The sequence below is a fragment of the Pelmatolapia mariae genome, linkage group LG6 (assembly GCF_036321145.2).
Source record: "Pelmatolapia mariae isolate MD_Pm_ZW linkage group LG6, Pm_UMD_F_2, whole genome shotgun sequence".
In the NCBI taxonomy this organism is placed as follows: domain Eukaryota; kingdom Metazoa; phylum Chordata; class Actinopteri; order Cichliformes; family Cichlidae; genus Pelmatolapia; species Pelmatolapia mariae.
In genome coordinates this window covers 20,271,829-20,293,222 of record NC_086232.1, presented here as the reverse complement: position 1 = coordinate 20,293,222, position 21,394 = coordinate 20,271,829, and the positions used below count along the sequence as shown (strand labels likewise).

Here is a 21,394-nt window from a genome sequence, read left to right as displayed (position 1 = left end):
TATGGCTCCATGCCAATAGCTGTGCTGTTGTTGGCAGTGGATTTCCTTTGTGGGCTCAGTTCTTGTCTAGGCCATAACATAACATGATACACACATAGACCAACAAGCATGCACCAAGTGTGCACACCATCCCCACACACGTGATTGGCATATGCTGCACGCTACGCACGCACATCAATGCACGCAATCATAAAAAAAAAACCACCAACATTATTCTCAGCGCTCATCTGGAGAAGACCTGAAGAATCAGGAAACAAGGAGGTGGGGGAGGGGGTAAAAAAGCACAATGTATCCTTGACGAGGTTCATCTGTTTCCATTTTGGTGCAGATACTCAGGTTTTATTGCAGCAGTGTAGTATTTCATGGCAGATTTAGCCAGTGGTTTGGTTCTCCACTCGCTGCAACTCTAATGGTGGCACATCTCTTGTAAATTGTGGCACACCAATAATCAACAACAGTTTGTTGCCGGATTCCACCAGCTCTCGAGCTCTCACTCTCTGTGGTGACAAAGAGCATGGAGTTCGCTGCAATAGTGCACACACTGTGGAGAATGTGGAGTTAATGTACAGGTAGCGCCTGGGCTAGATAATTGTCCTGTTTGTTGTTCTCACTGTTTACAGCAGGCCTGCTGCTGGAACATTTACTTTTCTTCTCACTTAGTGGTGAGCCTATAATGCTTTTCAGTCCTGTAGACCTCATGTCAACATGCTAGGTCTGCGTTAAAGGACAATGCACAGTTTTCAGCAAGAAGCGTCACAAGGTTTAAATGTGTGTTTTGAATGTAAATTTTGTTCAGTTATTGTTAAAGCCTGTACATACAAGTCAGAAAGCAAGTAAATGAACATATCTGCTCATTTAACTCACTCGTCATCTACTTCTGGTTTTACAGTTATTGTACCAATAACTGCTATTCATTGTTGCCAGATGTTGCCACAAACTAAATGCTTTCTCCGAGCTGAATTTGAAATCTCTTTTGCGTGATATTGGAACATACTACCGAGATTTTTCATACCTTAGTCTGTCCCGTGCAGTTGGAATTCATTTTAGTGCACAGAAACATTGGAAACCACCCTCACACTGGATTTTGTTTGGTTCATCACAAACAGAGCAGTGTAAAAATAACACATCGGTCATTTTCCTAATACACTTTCTACAACCTGCCAGCCTCCGCACATGCTCACATCTTTCTCTGTGTGTGTGTGTGTTCAATGCTAGTAATGCAGATAGGCAATGACTCTCTGTCTCAAGACAGAAGTGTAGCGTTGAGTGTCTCTTAACTGGCTCGTTTAGTCCTGATGGCTTAAATGATTTCATCACTATTAATGACAGCGACCGTGGCTCCCTGCGTCGCGTTGCCAGATGCTCAGGGACCGCTGAGGTTCCCCCTCACTTCTTCTTACACCCAGCCGCCTCTCCTCATCCCTCCTTCTGTGCAGTCTAATGATTGTCCTCTACATGCCCCCTACCTCTCTATTCTTCCTATTTTTCTCAGCCACTGTGCCCTCCTATGGGTACTAAAACGCGGTGTAGCGATACGGTTTTGGTACTCGTATTGCATCAGTGCAGGGTCAGTTTGCTGCAAGGCTGTACCGCTGTTAAACAAGTCATCGAACAAGCGTGTGATTGTCATGAATACTTTTACCAATGTAGGGAAATTCAGTCAAAATAAAATAGTCAAGAATACACCTACTGTCTCTGTTTCACCAACAAATCAGCTATCAGCCCAGTTCCCAAGTTACTGCAAAGGTCAGAGGTCAGATAAAGAAGGTCAGTTTGCACCAGACCAGGCCGGCCTCAGAGACCTTAACTCCAAATGGAATCAAAAGCCTTTCGACAGATGTGAGCTATTGCCACACAGAGCCCCTGCCTTCATTAGCTTTCTCGTGTAATTGTCGGGCTAATTTTGAGACAGATGTAGGGCTTTGTCTTGACTCATTTCTGTGATTTTCATTCATTTGGATAATGAAAGAATTAAGTACCATTTTGGTCTCTCTTTTTTACTCTTTTCTTTGTCTCTCCCGTCTCGTCGAGCTCTTTGTTCCAGCTGTGTAATGACATTTTAGCTCAAACTGTGTGAGTGTGTCGGTGTGTGTGTGTGTGTGCGTGTGCACAGGAAACTACTGCTGTTCAGTAAATGCAGAAGGGCCTTTGTCTTTCCTGGTATTGTAACCGATAAGCTTGGTAAGGGTTACAGACACACAACTCGCACGGGCCTAAATAAATGAGCCCTCCTAAGAAGAAAAAAGCTCTGCGCCACAATCCGAGAGCGAGTCCTGTACAGTTTGTGAACTGGAGCATGTTACAGTAAATTAGAAATCACTCCTTCAACATGTGTTTTCACTCTGTAAAGTGGAGGTACAGTTTCCAGTCATATTTGGTCTTTGGATTTAATTCAGTAACTGATTGCTAATTTTAAGATCTGCCAAATGTCATGGGCTGCTTTTTGTTTCACACAGACTTCACTCCGTAGGTAAAAATCTAATTTCCTCTCAAATAAAGAAAAATAGCAATAACATTAATAAAAATTTTAAGAATAGCCATTATTACACACTGTCAGTTTGTGTGTTCAAATGGGAAAAAATGCACACTTAACATGCAATGGATCTGGCACAGCGGACAGAGCGTCCTCGTCTGAATGCTGTCCTGTGTGTTTGCGTGTGTGCACGCATGCAGTTATAATTTCCCAGAGCCTAAATCTTCATTGATTCTGTTGCTTCTGTCTTCCCAAGAAACAGGGAGAGGATTATGGCTTTAAAACGAGCTTTCTCGTTGCAGATATTAGGTCATTAATTTCACAGGCTTACATATGAAAATATTGACTCTTCCCAGACACCCCCACTATATCGTCTGTTATCGCCGAGGCCTTGCATTAATGCATGTTTTTCAAGTATTCAACATTGATACGCCATTGATTTATTGCTTTGAGGGTTTGAGAAATAAGCAAATGCATTGAATTAGAATTTAATTGCTAAACCTCCTAATTGATTTACTGTGCATGGAAAATTCTGAGCACTTTGTGGGACTTTTAGCAGAATTTTTACATTGTAGGATGCAAACTTCTACGACAAGATGAGAAATCTTGCTTTCCAAAAACTTCAGTGTATTTCTGTAGTGTTTTCAAGGTGGCTCCCAGCTGTTCTGCTTAACTGTACTTGCCATATGAGTTCCATGGAAATCTGATGATCTGTCCCAATGAAATGCAAAAGGAACTGGATGACACAGTTGTTCTTCTAAGACAAGTTGACTTGTCATTCCCATAAATGATTCAGTGCATAGACAGGGTAATCCCCTTACACAAGTACAATAAAATTATGCAGGTCCCACAGAGAATATTAAGATCCAAAAAGTGTCAGAAGAAGGGAATAGGGAACGGGTGGGAGATGGGTGCAGCTTCTTGTCCCCACATAGCGGACGAGGGATGGGCAGGCTTCAGGGAAACAATAGAGTGGGAAAGAAGGCGAGAGAGAGAGAGAGTGCAAAGGTTGTCACAGAGTAGTCACAGCACAGGACGAGGGGAAGGGGAGACGGGAGTATATGTTCCAGCCTTTCACATCTGTTATTCGTTTGTACCGAGCTGGGAAGAAAATAGCAGGAAGCGTTCTGGTTGTGGCGGAAGATGAAAAGACAAGAAGATTGAATAAAAAAACATGTGTCGCACATGCACTGAGGCTGATTGGATGTGTCCCATGGATTATCCCCGCGAGGTGCTGCCAGCTTGAAAAAAAAAATGCAGCGTCTGTGTACGTAAGCACACACGAGCAAGAAAAAGTAGATTTTCTCCATTCATAAAACAATTCCATGCATATCCTCCCTCTGTCTACATGGCACTGGGTCCAAGTCAGATCTGTGCCTGTGGCCATGACACATTGGTGTCTAACCAGCCCTCCAAGTTTTGTTTTCGCCAATGTTGCACTTACCGCCGCTACAGCTCCAGTTACACTGCCTACATCAGCTCACATCTGGGCTCCTGTGCTTCAACATGCTGTACGCAGAACACCAAAGCTTGTATCATTTGTCAGACTAAGTGGCAGTGTTTTGCTTTGTTCATTAAAGACACACCAGGTGTGTACAACAGATGCAAAAATAGAAACAGATGCAACAGCCATCGAAAACACGACATGACAATGGCAAGTGGCAGCCATTAAAAGCTCGTCACTCGCCCACTCGGTGGGACCTCCCATCGCTAACGAGCTGCAATGTGGCGGGACGCAGACAGGTAGGAGTAATGCTGCTACAATTATGCAAAGCACGCGCGCATGCATTTGAATGCACACGCGTGTGTTTTGGTGTGCATGCACGCATACGAGCGCGCACGTGCATGTGCGACATGCCACTTAGGGCCCATCCCACAGCTCATTAACAGTAATAAGTGACTGCCGCCACTTCTTTTTTGTCAGTGGGGATGCAAGCCAATCAATAGGGTCATTTCACATCATAACGGCTTACCAGAGCACATTATGGCACTTGTTCATGGCTGGGAATGGCTGCCATTAGTGGCATAGCCAGATTAGATAAGGGCTAGGTGGGTGAGGGGTTGGAGGGAGGGGTGGTGGTGGGGGCAGATGGAGAGAGAATTAAAGAGGAGGGAAGAGTGAGGTGGATCAATATATGGATAGTTATGGAGATAACATCACAATAGGGAGTCTGGGAAAGATAGCATTTTACAGAGTGCAGATTTTTTTTTTCTTCCTTGTGGGAGTGAGATAAAAGTGTGTGCGCGTGATGAAGTGGAAGGTGTGTGTTTGCTCAGAGCTCAATGTGTTTGACCACTTGTCTATGAATGAGTCCAATGAATGTGCGTGTGTACAAATTTGAGCAAGTGTTATGTGAGAGTCTGATTTAGAGTGATCTACTCACAAGTCTGCACCGTGTTTGCGCCCGCGCATGTGTGTGTGTGTCTGGCAGCTTGGAGGTGTCTTTGTGCGTGCTTTACCTTGGCATATGCGTGTGCAATCCTGTTTAATTACAGATCAGGCTTTGAGGCAGAGGCAAACAGTGCTATAATTACAGGAAACACCTCCTTTAATATTTTATCGAAATCTACCCTGTGTGTGTGTGTGTGTGTGTGTGTGTGTGTGTGTGTGTGTGTGTGTGTGTGTGTGTGTGTGTGTGTGTGTGTGTGTGTGTGTGTGTGTGTGTGTGAGAGAGAGAGAGAGAGAGAGAAAGATTGAGAGAGACACTGAGAGAAATGTTAGTTGCACATATTTATTCAGCGTGTGAGCAAAAGAGAAGAATAAAATTGGGGAAGAACCACGCACATAGACACTTTGTTCGGAATGAGTTCTGGTTAGTGCCTCATGATCTTGCGCCTCTCCTTTCATCCCTCCTTTTTACTCTTCACAGTCTCTCATTTCACATTTGTGTTTCCAAGTGGTTACGCTAAATGCCCCCTTTTCCCCCACTTTTGAACTGCCTGCCTCTCAAATATTTATACTCCTTTTTACAGGGCCCAGAGACAGAGGGGTGAAGAAAGAGGGAAGAGACTTAAATCTATCTATTAAAGATGAGCGACATCTCAAATGCATAAAGAGGGATGATGAACACACTTGCTCAGGGATGGCAAGGTGTAAGCTGAGACTTAATGCTTAATGACATTCAGTTTACTTTTGATTTTTCTCACAGTGACGAGGAAACGGGGAAAACAAAGCAAGTTAAAAGTGACACTAATAATTATTTTTTTCTGAAACTATTTTGCTTCATAACCAAAATAACAGGTTTCAGACTAACAATAAAAAAATGTTATTTTTATTCATTTGATGATAATTTATATTTATATTTCCTAATTTGTTTAATTTTTTTATGAGGCCAGGAAGAGGCTAAGCTGAACACATGTTCTTTCTTTCTTAGCCTGCAGTAACACAAATGTACACACACACAGACACCCACAATGGCAATATGCTAACTCTCAAACACTAAGCTAGTGCCCCCGACTGGGTCTGACACACTGGAGGACTGGGAGCAGGCTTTGCTGGTAGCATGCTTTACTGTTCTTTGATATGCACCAGTCATTAAAAAAAGATGGCGAGCAATCATTACAGGCATCGGAATTAATCTAATTAGCCTAGCGCGCTAGGCCTCTCTGGTATGGAGTTGGGCGGGAGGGTGGGGATGGTGGAGGGGAGGGGGGCATTCTGCAAACAGAGCCACCCAGCCGCAAATACAGCGTAAGCAGAGAGGGCTAGGACGCTACAGGGGCCGTGGCGGTGGGGGCATAATCCGCCTTGACTTATTAATACGCGCAAACAAGATTTAGCTCCTCAAAGCAAACAAATGAAGCATGTGCTAAAAGGAGGGGGGAGGAGAGGGGGGCCAGCAACAGAGAGCCACATGGAAAGAGAGAGAGAGAGAAATCAAGGAGAGCAAGGGGAGATAAATTATTTAAGCTTGTGCGGACTGTATGGAGAGCTGCCGCTGCTGCTGGTGCTACTATGAGTGGTTACATTTTTTTTTTTTTTCAACTGGACTTGGGGCTAGAAAAATGTTTGCTCTTCAGTTCAGGGCTCTACCTTCACAAACACTGAGTGTTTCCAGTGAAGTCACATCTTACTGTAAAAGTGAAGCCACTTTTTTTTTTTTTTTTTGAAGCTACAGCAAGTCACAGCATGGGTCACGGGTAATGCGCTGACTTGTAATTTTCTCACAAACACCACCGACATACAAACACATATTGCTCGCTCACTTAAATAGATCACTATAAAGGTCACTGTGGGCAGACACGAGTCCTTTATTGACTCCATAGTCGATGGAGTGCTTAGGCCGCAACCTTTCTTGACCCCTGTCATGGGTAATGACTGCTGCAAGGGGGTATGGGTAATATGCACTAAGGAGTGGGAAGCAGCCTTTTTTTTCATACCTATAGGCTAATAACTGCCAAAGCATGGGTTCAGCTAAGCTAGGGTAGGTCGAAACACTGTAATTAAACATAAACATAACAATTTGTGCAACTCTTGGGATCTCCTACCCTACTCTGTTTACTTTAGAAAGTTTCTATTCATTTATTTTTTGGGGGTTTTTTGAGGACGTTCACACCAAAAATAGCACAACATGTAAAAAGGCGAGCTGTGTTCGTGCGGTTGTGTTAAAGGGACAGTTTACACAAAAACCAAGTTTGGGTATTTTTCTTCTGCCCTGGAGCGCTTTTTGGTTCGAATTGACCAGCTCTGGAGAACATCAGCTGCAGAGATGGCTGCCTTTCTCTCGATTATAAAGGAAATAAATGACCCTCGCCTTGAGGTGCTCAGAGCACCAAAAAGAAAAAAAAAAGACATCTGAAAAAGTCAGCAGCAGTGTGTCTTCCCAGAGATCATGACCCACTTATTGAAAAATCCACACATGCTTGTTGTAAGGAGTTTCATCTAGGTACCATTTTTTTCTTTCTGCTGAAGCTCGTAAGATGGATGGACTTAAAAGGGGAAAACTTTAAAAGTCATAAGACAAAAATACCATCAGCGTTGACATAGAAAAGCTTGCATATATTGAATAGCACACTGGATAAAGTTACACTGGAATAAAAGTTATAAGAGTCTGAGATAAAGCAGTGCCAATCCAGTGGTCTCCTAGAAATTGTTAAACTTTTTGATATATTTTCTGTCCAAATACGGCCTTACTAGAAAACTATTTTGGGCTCTGAGATGCTGATCTCCATAAATACAAACAGGATTTTTTTTTATTAATGATAATTAATTCCCTGTATGAATTTCTCTTACTTCTGTACTGTTGTTTGCAAGTAAAATCAGGTGAAAATTAGCCAATGCCATTCGTCCTCGGGACAGCCAGAGGTGGCAAAGGTAGTTTCAGGTTTGACACAGTGGCAAAGTGTCTTCTCTCTGTGGGTTTTCCGGCCATTCTTTCATCCCATCTTCTCTAATGCTAACAGACGGTCATTACCATCTCTTTCATAGTAGAGGTCCCAGCTGTGTTCAGGGGTCTAATACCCGTCAGCCTCTGTCCCAGTCGCCCCCTCCTTCCCTCCTCCATCAATCCCTAACATAGCACAGCCTCAGCACAGTCTGGAGGTGCATCTGAATAAAACCCACAGGAGAGAGAGACAGAGCGAGAGAGAGAGAGAGCTAATACCAAATCTCAAATGAGCCAACCAAACAAAAGTCTATCAGAAGCCAGCTCAGCAAACACAACTGCCATACTGATGAGCGGAGAGTAGCACAAACAGGGAAGGTGGCTAGGACAGAAGACTGGAAGAGTTGTTTATGCAGTCCCTCAGAGGAAACATGTGACTCATTAGCAGCAGTGGATTGAAGGCAGCGCTCATCTTATCCAAATATCTCAATACATTTTTTTAAATTCTTGTCTTTAAGTGTTGATCAGAGCTGTAAATGGTTATTATTTGATAATATATGTAGTTTCCTTAAAAAAAATATCACATTTTCAGGGCTTGTACCTGCTAACAAAGTGTGAATAGCAAAGATTTCATTTCCTTCTACCTGTAAAAATGTCACATATGCATTAAAACTACAGATTGTACACAAGATACAGGAGATGTGTTTGGGAGTTTTTAAAATAGCTTGTAGTCATGTGTGGTGCATTTTTCTAAATGGAAACTTTTTTTTTTTTGTTGCCATTATTTGTCTACACACACACAGAGTCACACAAATGGAAAGAGAATTAACAGAACTGTCGGTGAACTGTAACGGTAGGTGCCACGCAGAAAGACACAAGCCAGAGAAAAACCGAGAGACAATTTCGCCAGTGCCTCGCTCGCACGAAGGACATAATAGCGCTGAAAGCAAAACGACTCAATGAAACAGGAAAAGTGTATTTCTTGGAATCCACTTACACTCAAATTACAGTGACATTCTTGGCAGAGCTTGCTGCACAGGGGTAACAAAATGTACTGCAGCAAAAAGAACATTAGGGACACTTATCAGAGCTACGACACACACACAAAAAAACTATTAACATGCGAAAAGGCCAAAATCAAATAAACCAAAGAAAAGACAAAATAAGGGGCCTATTTTCTTGGCAACATTTCGCTCCAGCTTCTTGTGCTTTTCTTCTTTCTTTTTTTTCGCTCTCCCCCTCCTGCCCTTCGTCACTAGGTTAAGTTACAGACATGAGGTGAAGGAATGAGGGAGGCAATGTGGTAACACACTGTACCATGAGGAGCGAGATGCTGGCTCTCCCAGACATGGTGTGCACCAAGCGAGAACCCTTCTGTGGCCCCACATAGGCAAACACACACAAAGAAACACACACGATACTTGGGTAGCATATGTAGTGCACATATACAGAACAATCCACGAGCATACAAGCAAATGATATGATTGCATTCTCCTGAGGATAGATACGTGCACGCGTGCGCTCTCTGGTTAACTTCCTTCCTTCCTCCCTCCCTCCCTTTTCGACTCCACATGTGTCCTGTCATATCTCCTTCAGACCATAATTGTCCCAACTTATGGTGTTTCTTCCTTCAAGCCACAGTTTAGGGGAAGTGAAATCCTTCTAAGTGACTGTCACAATGCATCAGCCTCAGTCCCCCCCCACCCCCATCTCTCCTCTTCAGTCCCCTGGCTGCCTTCTTGCATCCCCGCTCACTATCCTTCACTTTAAGTGTTTTTTTCTTACTGAGATGCTACACTGGCATTTTCACTTTATCGCTCTCTGTCACTCTGTCTGCTTTTTTCTTTTCTTTTTGTGCAGTCACCCTCCCGTCGCACGTCAGGTCTTCCCCCTGTGTCTTTCCCTGCAACCCCCCCGTTTGACTTGAACGGAGAGCTTTAGTCACAACATCACGCTGCCGTTACGCCCTCCCTGTGACTCACCTCTTCGCATAATCCTTGTTCCCCTGGATTACATCAACCGAGGTACTTCCCATTTCCTTTGAAGGGACAGTGACTCCTTGACATGCTATTGCACACAAAAACATGTGACACAGAGACAAGCTAAGGGCGACGAAGGTCGTAACCCAGTGCAGCGAGGCATGTGTCACTTCTGCTCTGCCTCCAACTGTGTTGCTCACTCCTCTATCACCCAGCAGAGAAGACACACAAACAGATTGTATCCACATAAACAACGGCTGGCCTTTCCTATCAACCAGACATACTTCTCATTCCATATTGTTAGTGTTTTTTTGCAGACCACTGTATTAGTATCGTTCTTATTTGTGTTATGATATATTGATAAATCTGGCATTTGTTGCTTCATTTCACCAATTAACAGTTTGGTCTGTAAAATCAGAAAAACAACCAACAGTTTAAAACCCAAAGACGTTCAGTTTGATGTCATATAAGACTGCCAAAACACAACATATAAAAGAAGGAGCCAACAAGTTGTCACTGTAGCCATTTAAACTTCCAAAACCAACAATTGGCTAAATTACTCAAACTTTTTATAAGGATTAAAGGATTAGATTAACATGTCAACATGCAAACTAGCTAGTGAGGTTTGTGCTTACTTTTTGTGCCACAATGAGGTGCATGTGTGTTTGCACCAGTGTGTACCGCATGTGTGCTTAGGTGCTTTCTACTCTTAGGTGTTTTTCTGGCATATTATTGAGTATTTTATTGATACTATGGGCAGACCAGTCGCCCATCAACCTTTCGTCGACCAGTCATGCGCAGTGAGGGAACGGACTTGTGGTGGGGGATCTGGCATAGATGGATACTTGGCAGGGGAGGAGGGGTAGATGGGTGGTCACTCACTCATCACTTGGATACAGTCCGACTCTTAGTGTGCGTGTGTGTTTGTGTGTGAAATCACAAGAAGGTCAGTCACTGGTCACCAGATGTTAACTGTTGGGCTGAATTACAGAAAACTAGAAAGTGGGGGGACAGTCTCCGGTTACTCCGCTCACTCACTTTCTCTCTCATGCACTTGCACTCAATACAACAAACCATGAGAGTGATGGGTGATAATGGAGCAGACACTAACAAATCTGCACCTCTTGGCTGGGGACTCGGCCTCAGAAAGCAGACAGTCTGTCCCACTCGTAAGCCCAAGTATAACACAGCACTCCACATTCAGCAGACAGAGAGACCAGTGACCCTTACTGTACACCGCTCGGTTTCCAGAAGCACTCATTTGTTGTCGAATGACATTCACACCGGTGGAATTCGCTGCGGTTACCCTGTAGATGTATAAGCCATTGCCTCGCTCCACAGGAGCGGGGTGAGTTTTAAATACAGCGAGCTGCTCAGAACCTTGTCACTGTGTGTGGCCTTACAATGTGCAGGCTACTGCTGCTCTGGATATTAACTCTTCTGTATGTCTGGCTATTAAATACCAATCCCCAACCACACACATACCACTTCCCCTTTAAGTCTCAAACTCAGGGACACAACAGTTTTGGCTGGCGAGCATTGTGTGGGCCACGAGAAGGAGAGAAAAACCAACTGTTCTCTTTTGGTGAGACCTTCCAGCTGGAGAGAGGACTCGAGGAAAAAGCCAGGACAACCGAGGGAGCAAAGTTTGGAGCACTTGTGTCTGAGCAGCAAAAGAGTGTGTGAATGTCTTTCACACGGGGAGAGGAGTCAAGAATGTGGAAACAGAGCAGAAAAGGAGGGAAAATCAGCGTTTGAGTAAGGCGAGAGAAGTAACAAGGATGGTGTAAAAGAGGGAAAAAAAAGGGTAAAATTGTCAAATCAAAAAAAGGAAAGAAAATAGAAGAAAGACCAGCAACTGGACTGATCCTGCTAATTCAGCACTTTAACAAATCAATGCCACTTGAGGAGAACAATCCACACCCTGAGCTCAGCTAGACGCATCAGTGAAACTGTAGGCGTGTTTGTGTGTGTGCGCGCGCCTGGAGGGTTGATGATGTTGGTGTGAGGTCGTCCACAATAGTCCACATTAAGGTCCAGTAATGTGTTAATTTATAACTCTATCACCCCAGACGCCTGCATTATCCATCTGTGTCACACGCTAGGCCTACTGTATCTATCATCCGGAGGGGGAAATGACCAGTCCAGAGAGATTAAGTCACCGGTCGCACAATTTCTTCTTTTTTTCCCCCCTTCTTTCTTTTCCCTTTAGCCTTATCTATTGCATTCCTCTGCACCCCCTTCATCTGGTACTTAGTTCCCCAGGTCAGGGTGATCAATTAGGGCTTGACAGACTTCTCAACCCCCGTCTCACTGGAGCTCCAGAAGCCCCGCCGATGTCCATGTCTACCCAAAGACAGAGCACTTACACTTGGCTTTAACACCCTACCCCTCCCCTGGCCCCGGAGGCTTGTACGGTGGCTGTTTGAATATCAGTGATCAGAACCCGAATTACATTTCACCATAACCTCTGTGAACTCAGAACTTGTTATCACTTACGGGAGATTGAAAAAACAGATTGTAATAATAAATTTGCGTGTGGCTGCGCGTGAGCAGAGAGCATAAAAATTGGCCCCATTTGAAAAGACCCTTGACGCATATAAGTCATTGACACATAACCCAGTCCGTCATAACACTACTGGAGCTGTAATTTTACAGGTTTCCACCACCGGGTCTGGGCAATAATGTTGATATTTCCATAAAATATTATGTAGTGGGAAAGTATACTTTTTCCCCTATGATGGAATGCATTACATTTGTCACAACATGCAAACAACATACTGTATTTCTTCAGTAAACATAGCAAAGTGTGTTTGTATAGGTGTGTGTTTATGTTTGTCAGTTTGCATTTGTGCCAGTGGTTCACATTCTCTTTGTCAGTAGCAGCAGGCACTAATAACACACAGGGGTAAATGATCAATACTCGCCCTCTCTATTCAATTTCACAACATCACTGCTATCACCGGACACACACAACTCCGGCGCACATGTAAATGCACCGAGACGAATGTAAAACAAAGAGCCTTTCACTAACAAATGTAGCCAGAGGGCTGGCTAAAACAGGAGAATTGGCTTTGTTGTGAATGCAAGCAGAGCATTAATATTTATTTTCTTAGAAATGCTCCCCTCTGTCTTGGGAGGAAGGTAGTGAACATGAGAGGCAAAAGGAGGCTTTTGGTGAGGGGGGAGTGATAGGAAAGACAAGCTGGCAATTACACCTTTAAAGAGTGCAACAGTCATCACGAGAGAAGAAAGGGAATCTGGCCATTAAGACTAAGTGGATGTCTATTAGATCATGGAGGTAAGGAGGTGGGCATTTACCATCAGTCCAACTCAGAGACAACCTTGTCTACCCCTGGATCACGCCAAAGGCAGCGAGTCTAGAGCAAAGCCATCACGTTGACATCATTTAAAGTTTTTCATAAAGTTAAAATGCCTTCCGTTTTCTTAAATAAACACCTGGCTAAACTTTCGGAAATTCGCCCGCTCTCTTTTTAAAACTATTTATTCCAAGAATGTTTTCCAGAGACATCACCTCTGCGCAATGAAGGCAATTAAAAAACTATCAAAGTCACCACCCAGTCCTATGAGATCAAACCAACCCTCTGCCCTCTTTCTACTTCTCTCTTTGTCCCCTTCACCCCCCCCCCCCCCCCCCGCCCCCTCTTTCCCTAGTGTAAACCCCCCCCATTCTTATCACTGCGGTACAGTTAATCCTCCTCCTCTCCTCCTCCTTCCATCGCAGAGTCCCTCAGGGGGTACGCGGGAGGCTAAAAGGCGGGAGCACATTTGCCACTTGCCTGCGACACATAATACGGAGCAGGCAATCAACTTTGGCTTGACATGTATTTGCTCATCTCTGGGACACACACACACACACACACAACACCTAGTCCCACCCTCCACCCCCCCACAACAAGGACTGCTGGGAAATTGAGGGGTGAGGGTGGGGGGTGTTTTGAGGGAGGGTTGGGGGGGTAAGCCTAAATTAACACTTGACATTCAATACGGTCAGGTCCTTAATTGGCCAGGGCCTTCCTGAGAAGGCAATTTTCTATTCCCTAAACTGCCCCCGCACTGCGCCATGTGCCAGTGTCATCTGTGTATGTATGCCTGCGAGTGTGTGTGTGTGTGTGAGAGGAACAGCGAAATTGTATCTGTGTGTAAGTATGTGCCAGAGAGGAAAACTAAGTGTATGCATATATCTGCGTGTGGCTGTGTGTTTGAGCCTGGGCCCCTGTCCTGAGAGAGGCCCTCTCCGGTCCCTTCCCTCTCTCTAATGAGGCTGGATGAATTAGCGCTACGTGACATGATTTGAACAGCGGTGGCTGCCCCCCAACACCCCCTCCTCCCTTCCTTGCCCTCCCTCCTCTCCTCATCTTTGTCCTTCTCTCCTTCTCATCCCCTTGCTCTTTTTTTCCTTAAAGCAGTGACAGGCATCTGGTGGCCAAAAGAATGCCAGGAGCAACCCCGCGGCTCTCGCCTTTATGCATGCTGCCGCCGCTTTATTCCACTCACACACACACACGCACAGACGCGCACACAAACACATACAGAGAAACCTATGTAATCTACACAGAATGAAACACTTTCGCCTTCCTCACCAGTCCTTTTCCACTCACTCGCACACACGCAGTCTCCCTTGCACTTCCCTGCGGATTCAGTTACAGTTGATGTTATTACAGCTTTCAACCTGAGAGGTATTAGGCTTCCTTTAACAGATCTGACAGCATTTACAACACAGGCAAGTCGACGCCTCTAATCGCCTCTGTGACTTCAGCCTATTACCAATTGATCTCAAAGAGAGCCTCCTCCTCACCTTCTGACTGATGCACAAGCTGTCGGCTCCTTTTCTTCTCCTTTGTCATAAAGCACTATCTTCGCCGCCGCATCCTGTAAACTCCACTGCTCTTTAAATAGTGTCATTTCTAATGACATTTTGTATTATTTACGCTCATTGATCAGGCAGAAAGGATCACCTTTGCCCTTATGGGATTTTAGCAACGGACAAGATAGTGAATTTATGATGGAAAACGCCGGTAAATCTAGGTGATAAATCCTTTTCGGCCACCCTTTACAAATCTAAACTGATCAACAAGCTGTGAGGTAATGGCCTGAATAAAAGAAACAAAAGCTGCAGATTTTTTTTTTCCTTTGGATTTGGCGGAAACATATCAAATAGATTAAATGCCATAAAATATTAAATGCTAGTCAGAGTCACACACATCATGCAGCAGACAAAGCTCTAACAAAGCACTTATCGCTGAGAGTGTTTCCCGACAAAGGAAGAGGCAGCTCAGGCCATTTACAGAGAAAACATCAGCACCGAGAAAGCAAGCGTATATATATATATGTGTGTGTGTTTGTGGGGCCGCTTGTGTGCCTGCCAGTGCACAAGTAAACAACGGAGATACATCTTCCACTTTTAACACACACAAAAACTGCGTTTTCCTTACAAGAATTCTCACTCCGTCTGGCTGTTTGCTTCAGTCACACAACAAATATCCAGAAAGTGTGACGCCAGAGGTCATTCATGGTGGCTCGCCACCACTGGGTTGACCAGTTGATGTCAATCACGGTAGGCGAATTAGATCATTTGTGACTTAACTGACATTACAGACACTGCTGCTCAATATGTGATCACGTGCAGTCATTTTCTGTTGTGAGTGTGTGTGGCGGGGGTGTGGGGTTGTTGGGGGAAGGGGGGGGGGGGGTCACACCTAAATGAACAGGTATGCTCAGTGACAACACACAATGCTTCTTCTATCTAGCCCACACACACAAATACACGCACGCACACAGCAGTATTTCATTGCACGCAGCGCATACACACACACACGCACGCACACAACACGTACTCACAAAAACAAAAAGCCACCCAGAGTCTCAGCTTGCCAGAAAAAAACACAAGCTGTGGGATGCCAATGCAGCTGCATTTAACAGTGGCCATTAAACGTTATTAATCCAACAGCGCAAACATCTTTACAAAGTCAGCAGAGAGCACAAACAAACGCTTACACATGTTGCTTTAACACTTTGCTCACAAGGAAAAAGAAGGCGAGAGGAAAAAAAGTAGCTAGTAGGTTTAGACTCGAGTTTAGAGGGTTTTTATTCAGAGGGTTAAAATGACAGCATTGTTAAGAAGCAATTTACACAATCTGCACAAAGAAAATCACTGTACTTTATATCTGTGTGTATGTGCGTGCATGTGTAATACGTGCGCACTATGTACATTGGCTACAAGCCTACCACAGCCTGTACCACTAGCCTCCCTTCTCCAGAACCTCCCTAAAAAATCCTCCCTGGGCTTCGAGCAATCAAACCTCCATGGTAAGTTGGAGACAGAACAGAACAGAGCGGGGAGATAGATGGAGAATAAAACATTGGAGCACAAGAGAGGAGGAAAAAAAGGAAGAAAGAAATGAAATGAAACAGAAAATAGTGAAGGGGGGGGGGAAGCCTCCTCCACCTCCACTGTTCACAGACACGGTTCCATGTATTCATTATAAGATGAAACATATTTATTCTTGCCTGAGTGCAGCTCTCTTCACCTCACATGTGAATTGTGGACATGAAATCTGTGTTACCTTTTGGAAAAACCATTTTCTTTGAACAACAACTTTGGTAATTTGCCAACACACAGCACTGTACAGTAGGCCTGCACGCACACACACACACCCATACACACAGTATATGTCAGATTAGCAGAAGAAAGAGACAGAGTCAAGTGCGAGACCTGAACAAAATTACCATCATTATCCATAACCATAAATAAGCCTGATGATGATGATGATGGTTTTAACAATAATAATAGCAATTCACTCTGAGTGCTTTTTCAAATAACAGTGACAGCATTAGCTACATCGCCAACAGAAAAATGAAAGGCTCGGTGCCTTGAGAGCTCTTCTTCTTTGCCACTGCTGATGGGGCAAATTGGCAGGCAGAGCGAATAGACAGGGGTCCTTAAAGACGGATGTAAAAATAGTAGGCTTTCGATTTGCCCGCTGCGTTGGCGCAACTCCAAGGAAAACAAAATAACAGGAGTTGAGGAATAACAGGAAAAGGGAGAAGCCATGGTGAAAGTATGCCCAAGTTCCTGTCACTTAGCACAGGTCACACCTAATGTCACCTTCCTCTGGATACAGAACAATGTCTCTACCATATGGCCACGTCTTAAAATACCACAGGCCGCTGCAAAATAAATGGATTTCTGATGGTCCACCCCGCTGGTGGCTGGGGTCACCTATGGCAGCGCCGTCCCCTTCCCAGCTCTCGACACCACAGCAACCCCTGGTAATACCACTCGCACAAACACACACTCACAAGAACTACACTTCAAGCCTTTTATAACTGCCTGGATCCTGGTGACAGCTGCTGCATTCCTGCCGTGTCAGTGTGTGTGTGCTGCTGCCCTGGCCCTGTATTCATGTCCCCCTCATTAGCCAGTGGTGGGGTGGTGACATCCTGAGCGACTAGCCCTTCAAACACACACATTTCCTCTTCACACCGGCGACTTCACCGCACTGCAGGAAACTGCCCAAAGACAAATAACTCACAGCCGTGTTTTGAAAGACATGTAGAAAATGAAAGAAGGAAAAACTCTGTAAGAAAACGGGTGTTCCACTGCTTACGCGGATATCAGCAGATAAAAAAAACAGCATATAGTGTCTCAATGCAATCTGCATGACAACAGTTGTATTTAAAATACATAACACTGTAAACCATTTTCCCAGTGCCGTAAGCAACTAATCCCCCCCCCCCCCCCCCCCCACACACACACACACATACATACGCGGCTGAGTATAGCTCACATTTTGAATAACCACGCTGATTTATTCCAAATGAATAAAACCTACGTAAATCTTTCTGGCCTGAAATACCTCATGAATCTCCTCAGTGCTACGCGGTGTTGACATCCTCTACTCAGATTACCGGTATTTTATTGATTGACTTTGTCAAAAAAGCGACTCGCAATAAATAAAGAACAACAAAAGGAAATGGAACACTGTATTTCTTTGATTTTACATGCCCACACAAGAGTAAGAGAGGTCCCTGGGAAAGACTCAGCTCCAGTAGATTTTACCACTCATCCCACTGATAAAGCCAGAGCATATGGCTGTGCATTTCTATCGCTCCTCACCCATAAAATGCACCCTATGCTTCCATATGATAGAGAAACACTGTATGATACAGAAACAACCCCCCCACCTACTTCCACGATAGCATCTCGGCATCGCTCTGTATCCTCCACGTTATTTGGGCATTCACCATGGTGGTGAGGCGGCTGTCTCCTCAGGACAAACAGGAAACAGCTGACATGGAGCCTGTGAGTGATGCTCACATGATGCTTATTGATCGTTGTTTGCCCCAGGTCTTGCACACAGAGTCAGGGTCAGTGCTTACCCATAACGCTGGTCCTGCAGAGCATTATTGCACAGCTACAGAGGTTCCTGCCTGACCTGAGATACACGTGATCAGGGTGCAGTATTTTATTTTTGAAAGGACAGCATATAAACGAATTTAAAATTAAAATCTATCATAAGGATTTTAAGACGGTGAGTGAAAGAAAGGAAATATATGTGTGGAAAATGGTGGAATTAAATGCATGGCTATTGATGTTACCCACTAGACAAGCAGTATGTAAAACAGAAATTTAAAAAGCTAGCATAGTTATCGTATGTATACATGTACCTTCAGACATACTGGGCGATGCACTTTCTGAGAGAAAAAGATTTTGAAACGCGAGTTGGAACTAGTTTAAAGTAAAAATGTTGTGGACGTCATATCTCCCTGGTTGGCACTTGGGTAAATATAGTGGGGACCACAGCATGAATGGGACCTTGTGCATCCTCCCACCTCATCAAACCAGATGGGCTCTTACTAGAGCACGCATACAGCAAATATACTAGTAGCCGTGCCCACCTTCCTGCTCGGTCTTACTCTCGTATTTCTCTCCTGCAGAAATAACACCGCCTTTACAAAACGCATCATCATACACACAAAGACTGCGTTAGATGCCAGCTCGCTCAAAAATCCCAGCGTCCATTCTCAGCTCTGCCTATGTTATCTGGATGTTCTTAACTGGTGCGCAGCAGTAACACGTCAATTAGGCAGTATAAGAGGACAAGTTTAGATTGAGGGATAAGCGCTTTATCAGGGTCATCTATTCTGTTGAAGCTTTGAAGCTTTTCCGGTCAGGTTACCAGACCAAAACACTGATTAAAAAGGCATAACCAAGAAAACACTGTGCTTCTTCTGTCCTTGTGTCTTATGATGAGTCGTAATCCTGCACAGTATATGAAGTGAACACGCTCAAAATGTTCCCCAGTTACACAGATTTAGTCTCAGGAGCCTTTTCTGCAAAGACAGTAGCTGCATAAAAACCATCTGATTTAGTCTTTGAGCATTTGATCTGCTGCTGGTGAAGAGTTTCAAGTGAGAAAGACAGTGGCGAAGAAGAGACAGAGCAGAAAGGGTGAAGGTAGGGGACGAGGAAGAGGGCTGAAAAAGCGAGGGCAGAAGAAGAAGCTGTGAGAGACAAAGACGTAAAAGTAGAAGAAGAAAAAGAAAAAGTAGTAATGGGGGAAGTGGTGCGTGTCTTTTCTGCAAATCTCCTCTTTCACCTCTGCTCTCCTCCAGCTCTCCAGCCAGGGCCAGCCAAGAGACACTTCACCTCGCACCCGCACACACATGGAGCCCGATCCAACACACAGAGACGCACACACACACACACACACAGGGAGGACACACACACACTCTCACATGCTTAATATCTCTCTCGCACACGCTTACACTCACACAACTGGCATATGAGTGCTTAGCCACCCACTCAGAAAAATAAATGGCAAACGCACAGACACCAACTCTTTAGCGCACACATAAACGTCACGCAAACACACACACAGACACACACTTGACACCAGATACATGTATGTATAGACATCCATACGCTCTGTGTGCAACGACCCATCAAAGACAGACATGGAAATAATAACAGCGAGTGTAACCACACACATGCGCACACGTTCACCGATTGTGGGTAATTCTACACATATGCATCAAATCACTGCCTCCAAGTCCCACACAACAGTAAGAAGCAATGCATATGCACCAGATATGCAACATACAACACGACTTTACCCCACCGTGTAAAACAACGGTTGCCTCCAGCCTCCCTACACACACACACGCACACACACTGCTATAAATCTATCATTGTGTTAATAGGCAGATTAGCGTCTACTCTGAACTGCGCTGAAGAGGATAATATCTACCTAATTTCTTCAGTCAGACAAAACAAAGCAGAGCATGTTTTTCCACAAATATGTCTATCATCATGCTCTGAGCGCTAACAGAATTCACTTCCAACCGTTTGGCATAAACAGACAGCGCTGGGCCGGCTGCACAGCGCTTTAACGAAATATATGGAACAAGGGAAAATCAACCAACAGCACTGTGATATTGATCCAAGCGAAATAAATAAATAAATAAACATGACAAAAAGAGGAAAAGGAAGAGAAATGGAAAGAAAAATTGGAATATTGGAGGAAATAAAGTCAGGCTTTCAAATCTTTGAGAGAATGTTTGGAGACAAGAAGCCAGCAGATTTGTAAGAATTAAAAAAGACATATAAATATATATATATTAGATTTAAATTTAATTTACTTACATTAAATTAAAGTAATTTCCATATCCTAAAATTGTAAATGCATGCTACAATGAAAGAATAAAATGCTGCAAATCTGAGTGAGTGTTTGTTTAAAATATTATTTTAAATCCTAAGAAAAAAAATTGCCACAAAAAGCTATATAAGATATAAAATTTCTATTATTATTTCTATTGTTTTAACGCTGATTATTATTGGTATTTGAATTAATTTTGGGGCGTTTTTGTGTTATCTAGTTTTAAATGATATGTCTGTGTTATCCACCCCTGCTGTGTCCATACGTGGATAAAAAGAGTCTCGGTGTGAGATGAAGCAGGCAGCACTGAGAGCAGGCAGAAGTCAGGCAAGCTGTAATCCCACTGTACCTCTTCCAGATCTCGGCCCATAGTCGACCTGTCGCACTTCAAAGGAAGCCGCGTTACAGCACCCTTGCAAAAAGAAAAGGAAGAGGCTATTTTAGAGATGGTTTTAAACTGGAGATATACACTGATTTTTTTCCCCCCACCCCTTTTGAGGTCTGCACCGAGCCTGGGTGGCACCATCAGATCCTCAGGTGGAGATGAAGGCACATTTTTACAAGCTTCTCTAATCCTTGACTTGTTCCCACGTTCCTCCGACTTGAAGCGGAGAAGACAATAAAAAAAGGGAAAAAAAGAGAGAGAGAAACGCGGCCTCCGGCTGCTGTATTGTGGAGGAAACATCCCTGATGAGCCAATTAGACTCGTAGTATCACTTAACTCTGGAGTTTTTAACTTGCAGAGGGTCGATATTCATAGCCACGCATGTACAGCAGCGGGTCAATTAAGGCTCCAAATATTATCACTCCGTAATGCCTGGAATTAATTACACTCGCGACTAATGTTTGTATTTTTTCCGCCATAAAAGCAATTAGGAAAGTTTCCTTCTCGCAGTGTTTTGTAAAATGTGGACTGATTTTTTTTTAACACGAGGA

General features: G+C 44.0%; 1 protein-coding gene across 4 annotated transcripts in view; it reads right to left on the bottom strand.

Moving 5' to 3' along the window:
• The window catches only part of bnc2 (basonuclin zinc finger protein 2), a 162,957-nt gene that overhangs the window by 61,573 nt on the left and 79,990 nt on the right, over positions 1-21,394 (bottom strand). For 3 of the 4 annotated variants that reach the window (XM_063475231.1, XM_063475234.1, XM_063475232.1), the window contains exon 3: positions 20,808-20,870. The exons of the other annotated variant lie outside the window; for it this stretch is intronic. In XM_063475231.1, coding sequence (XP_063331301.1) covers positions 20,808-20,870 — 63 coding nt within the window. The remainder of the gene's footprint in view (positions 1-20,807; positions 20,871-21,394) is intronic. 4 annotated transcript variants of the gene reach the window in all.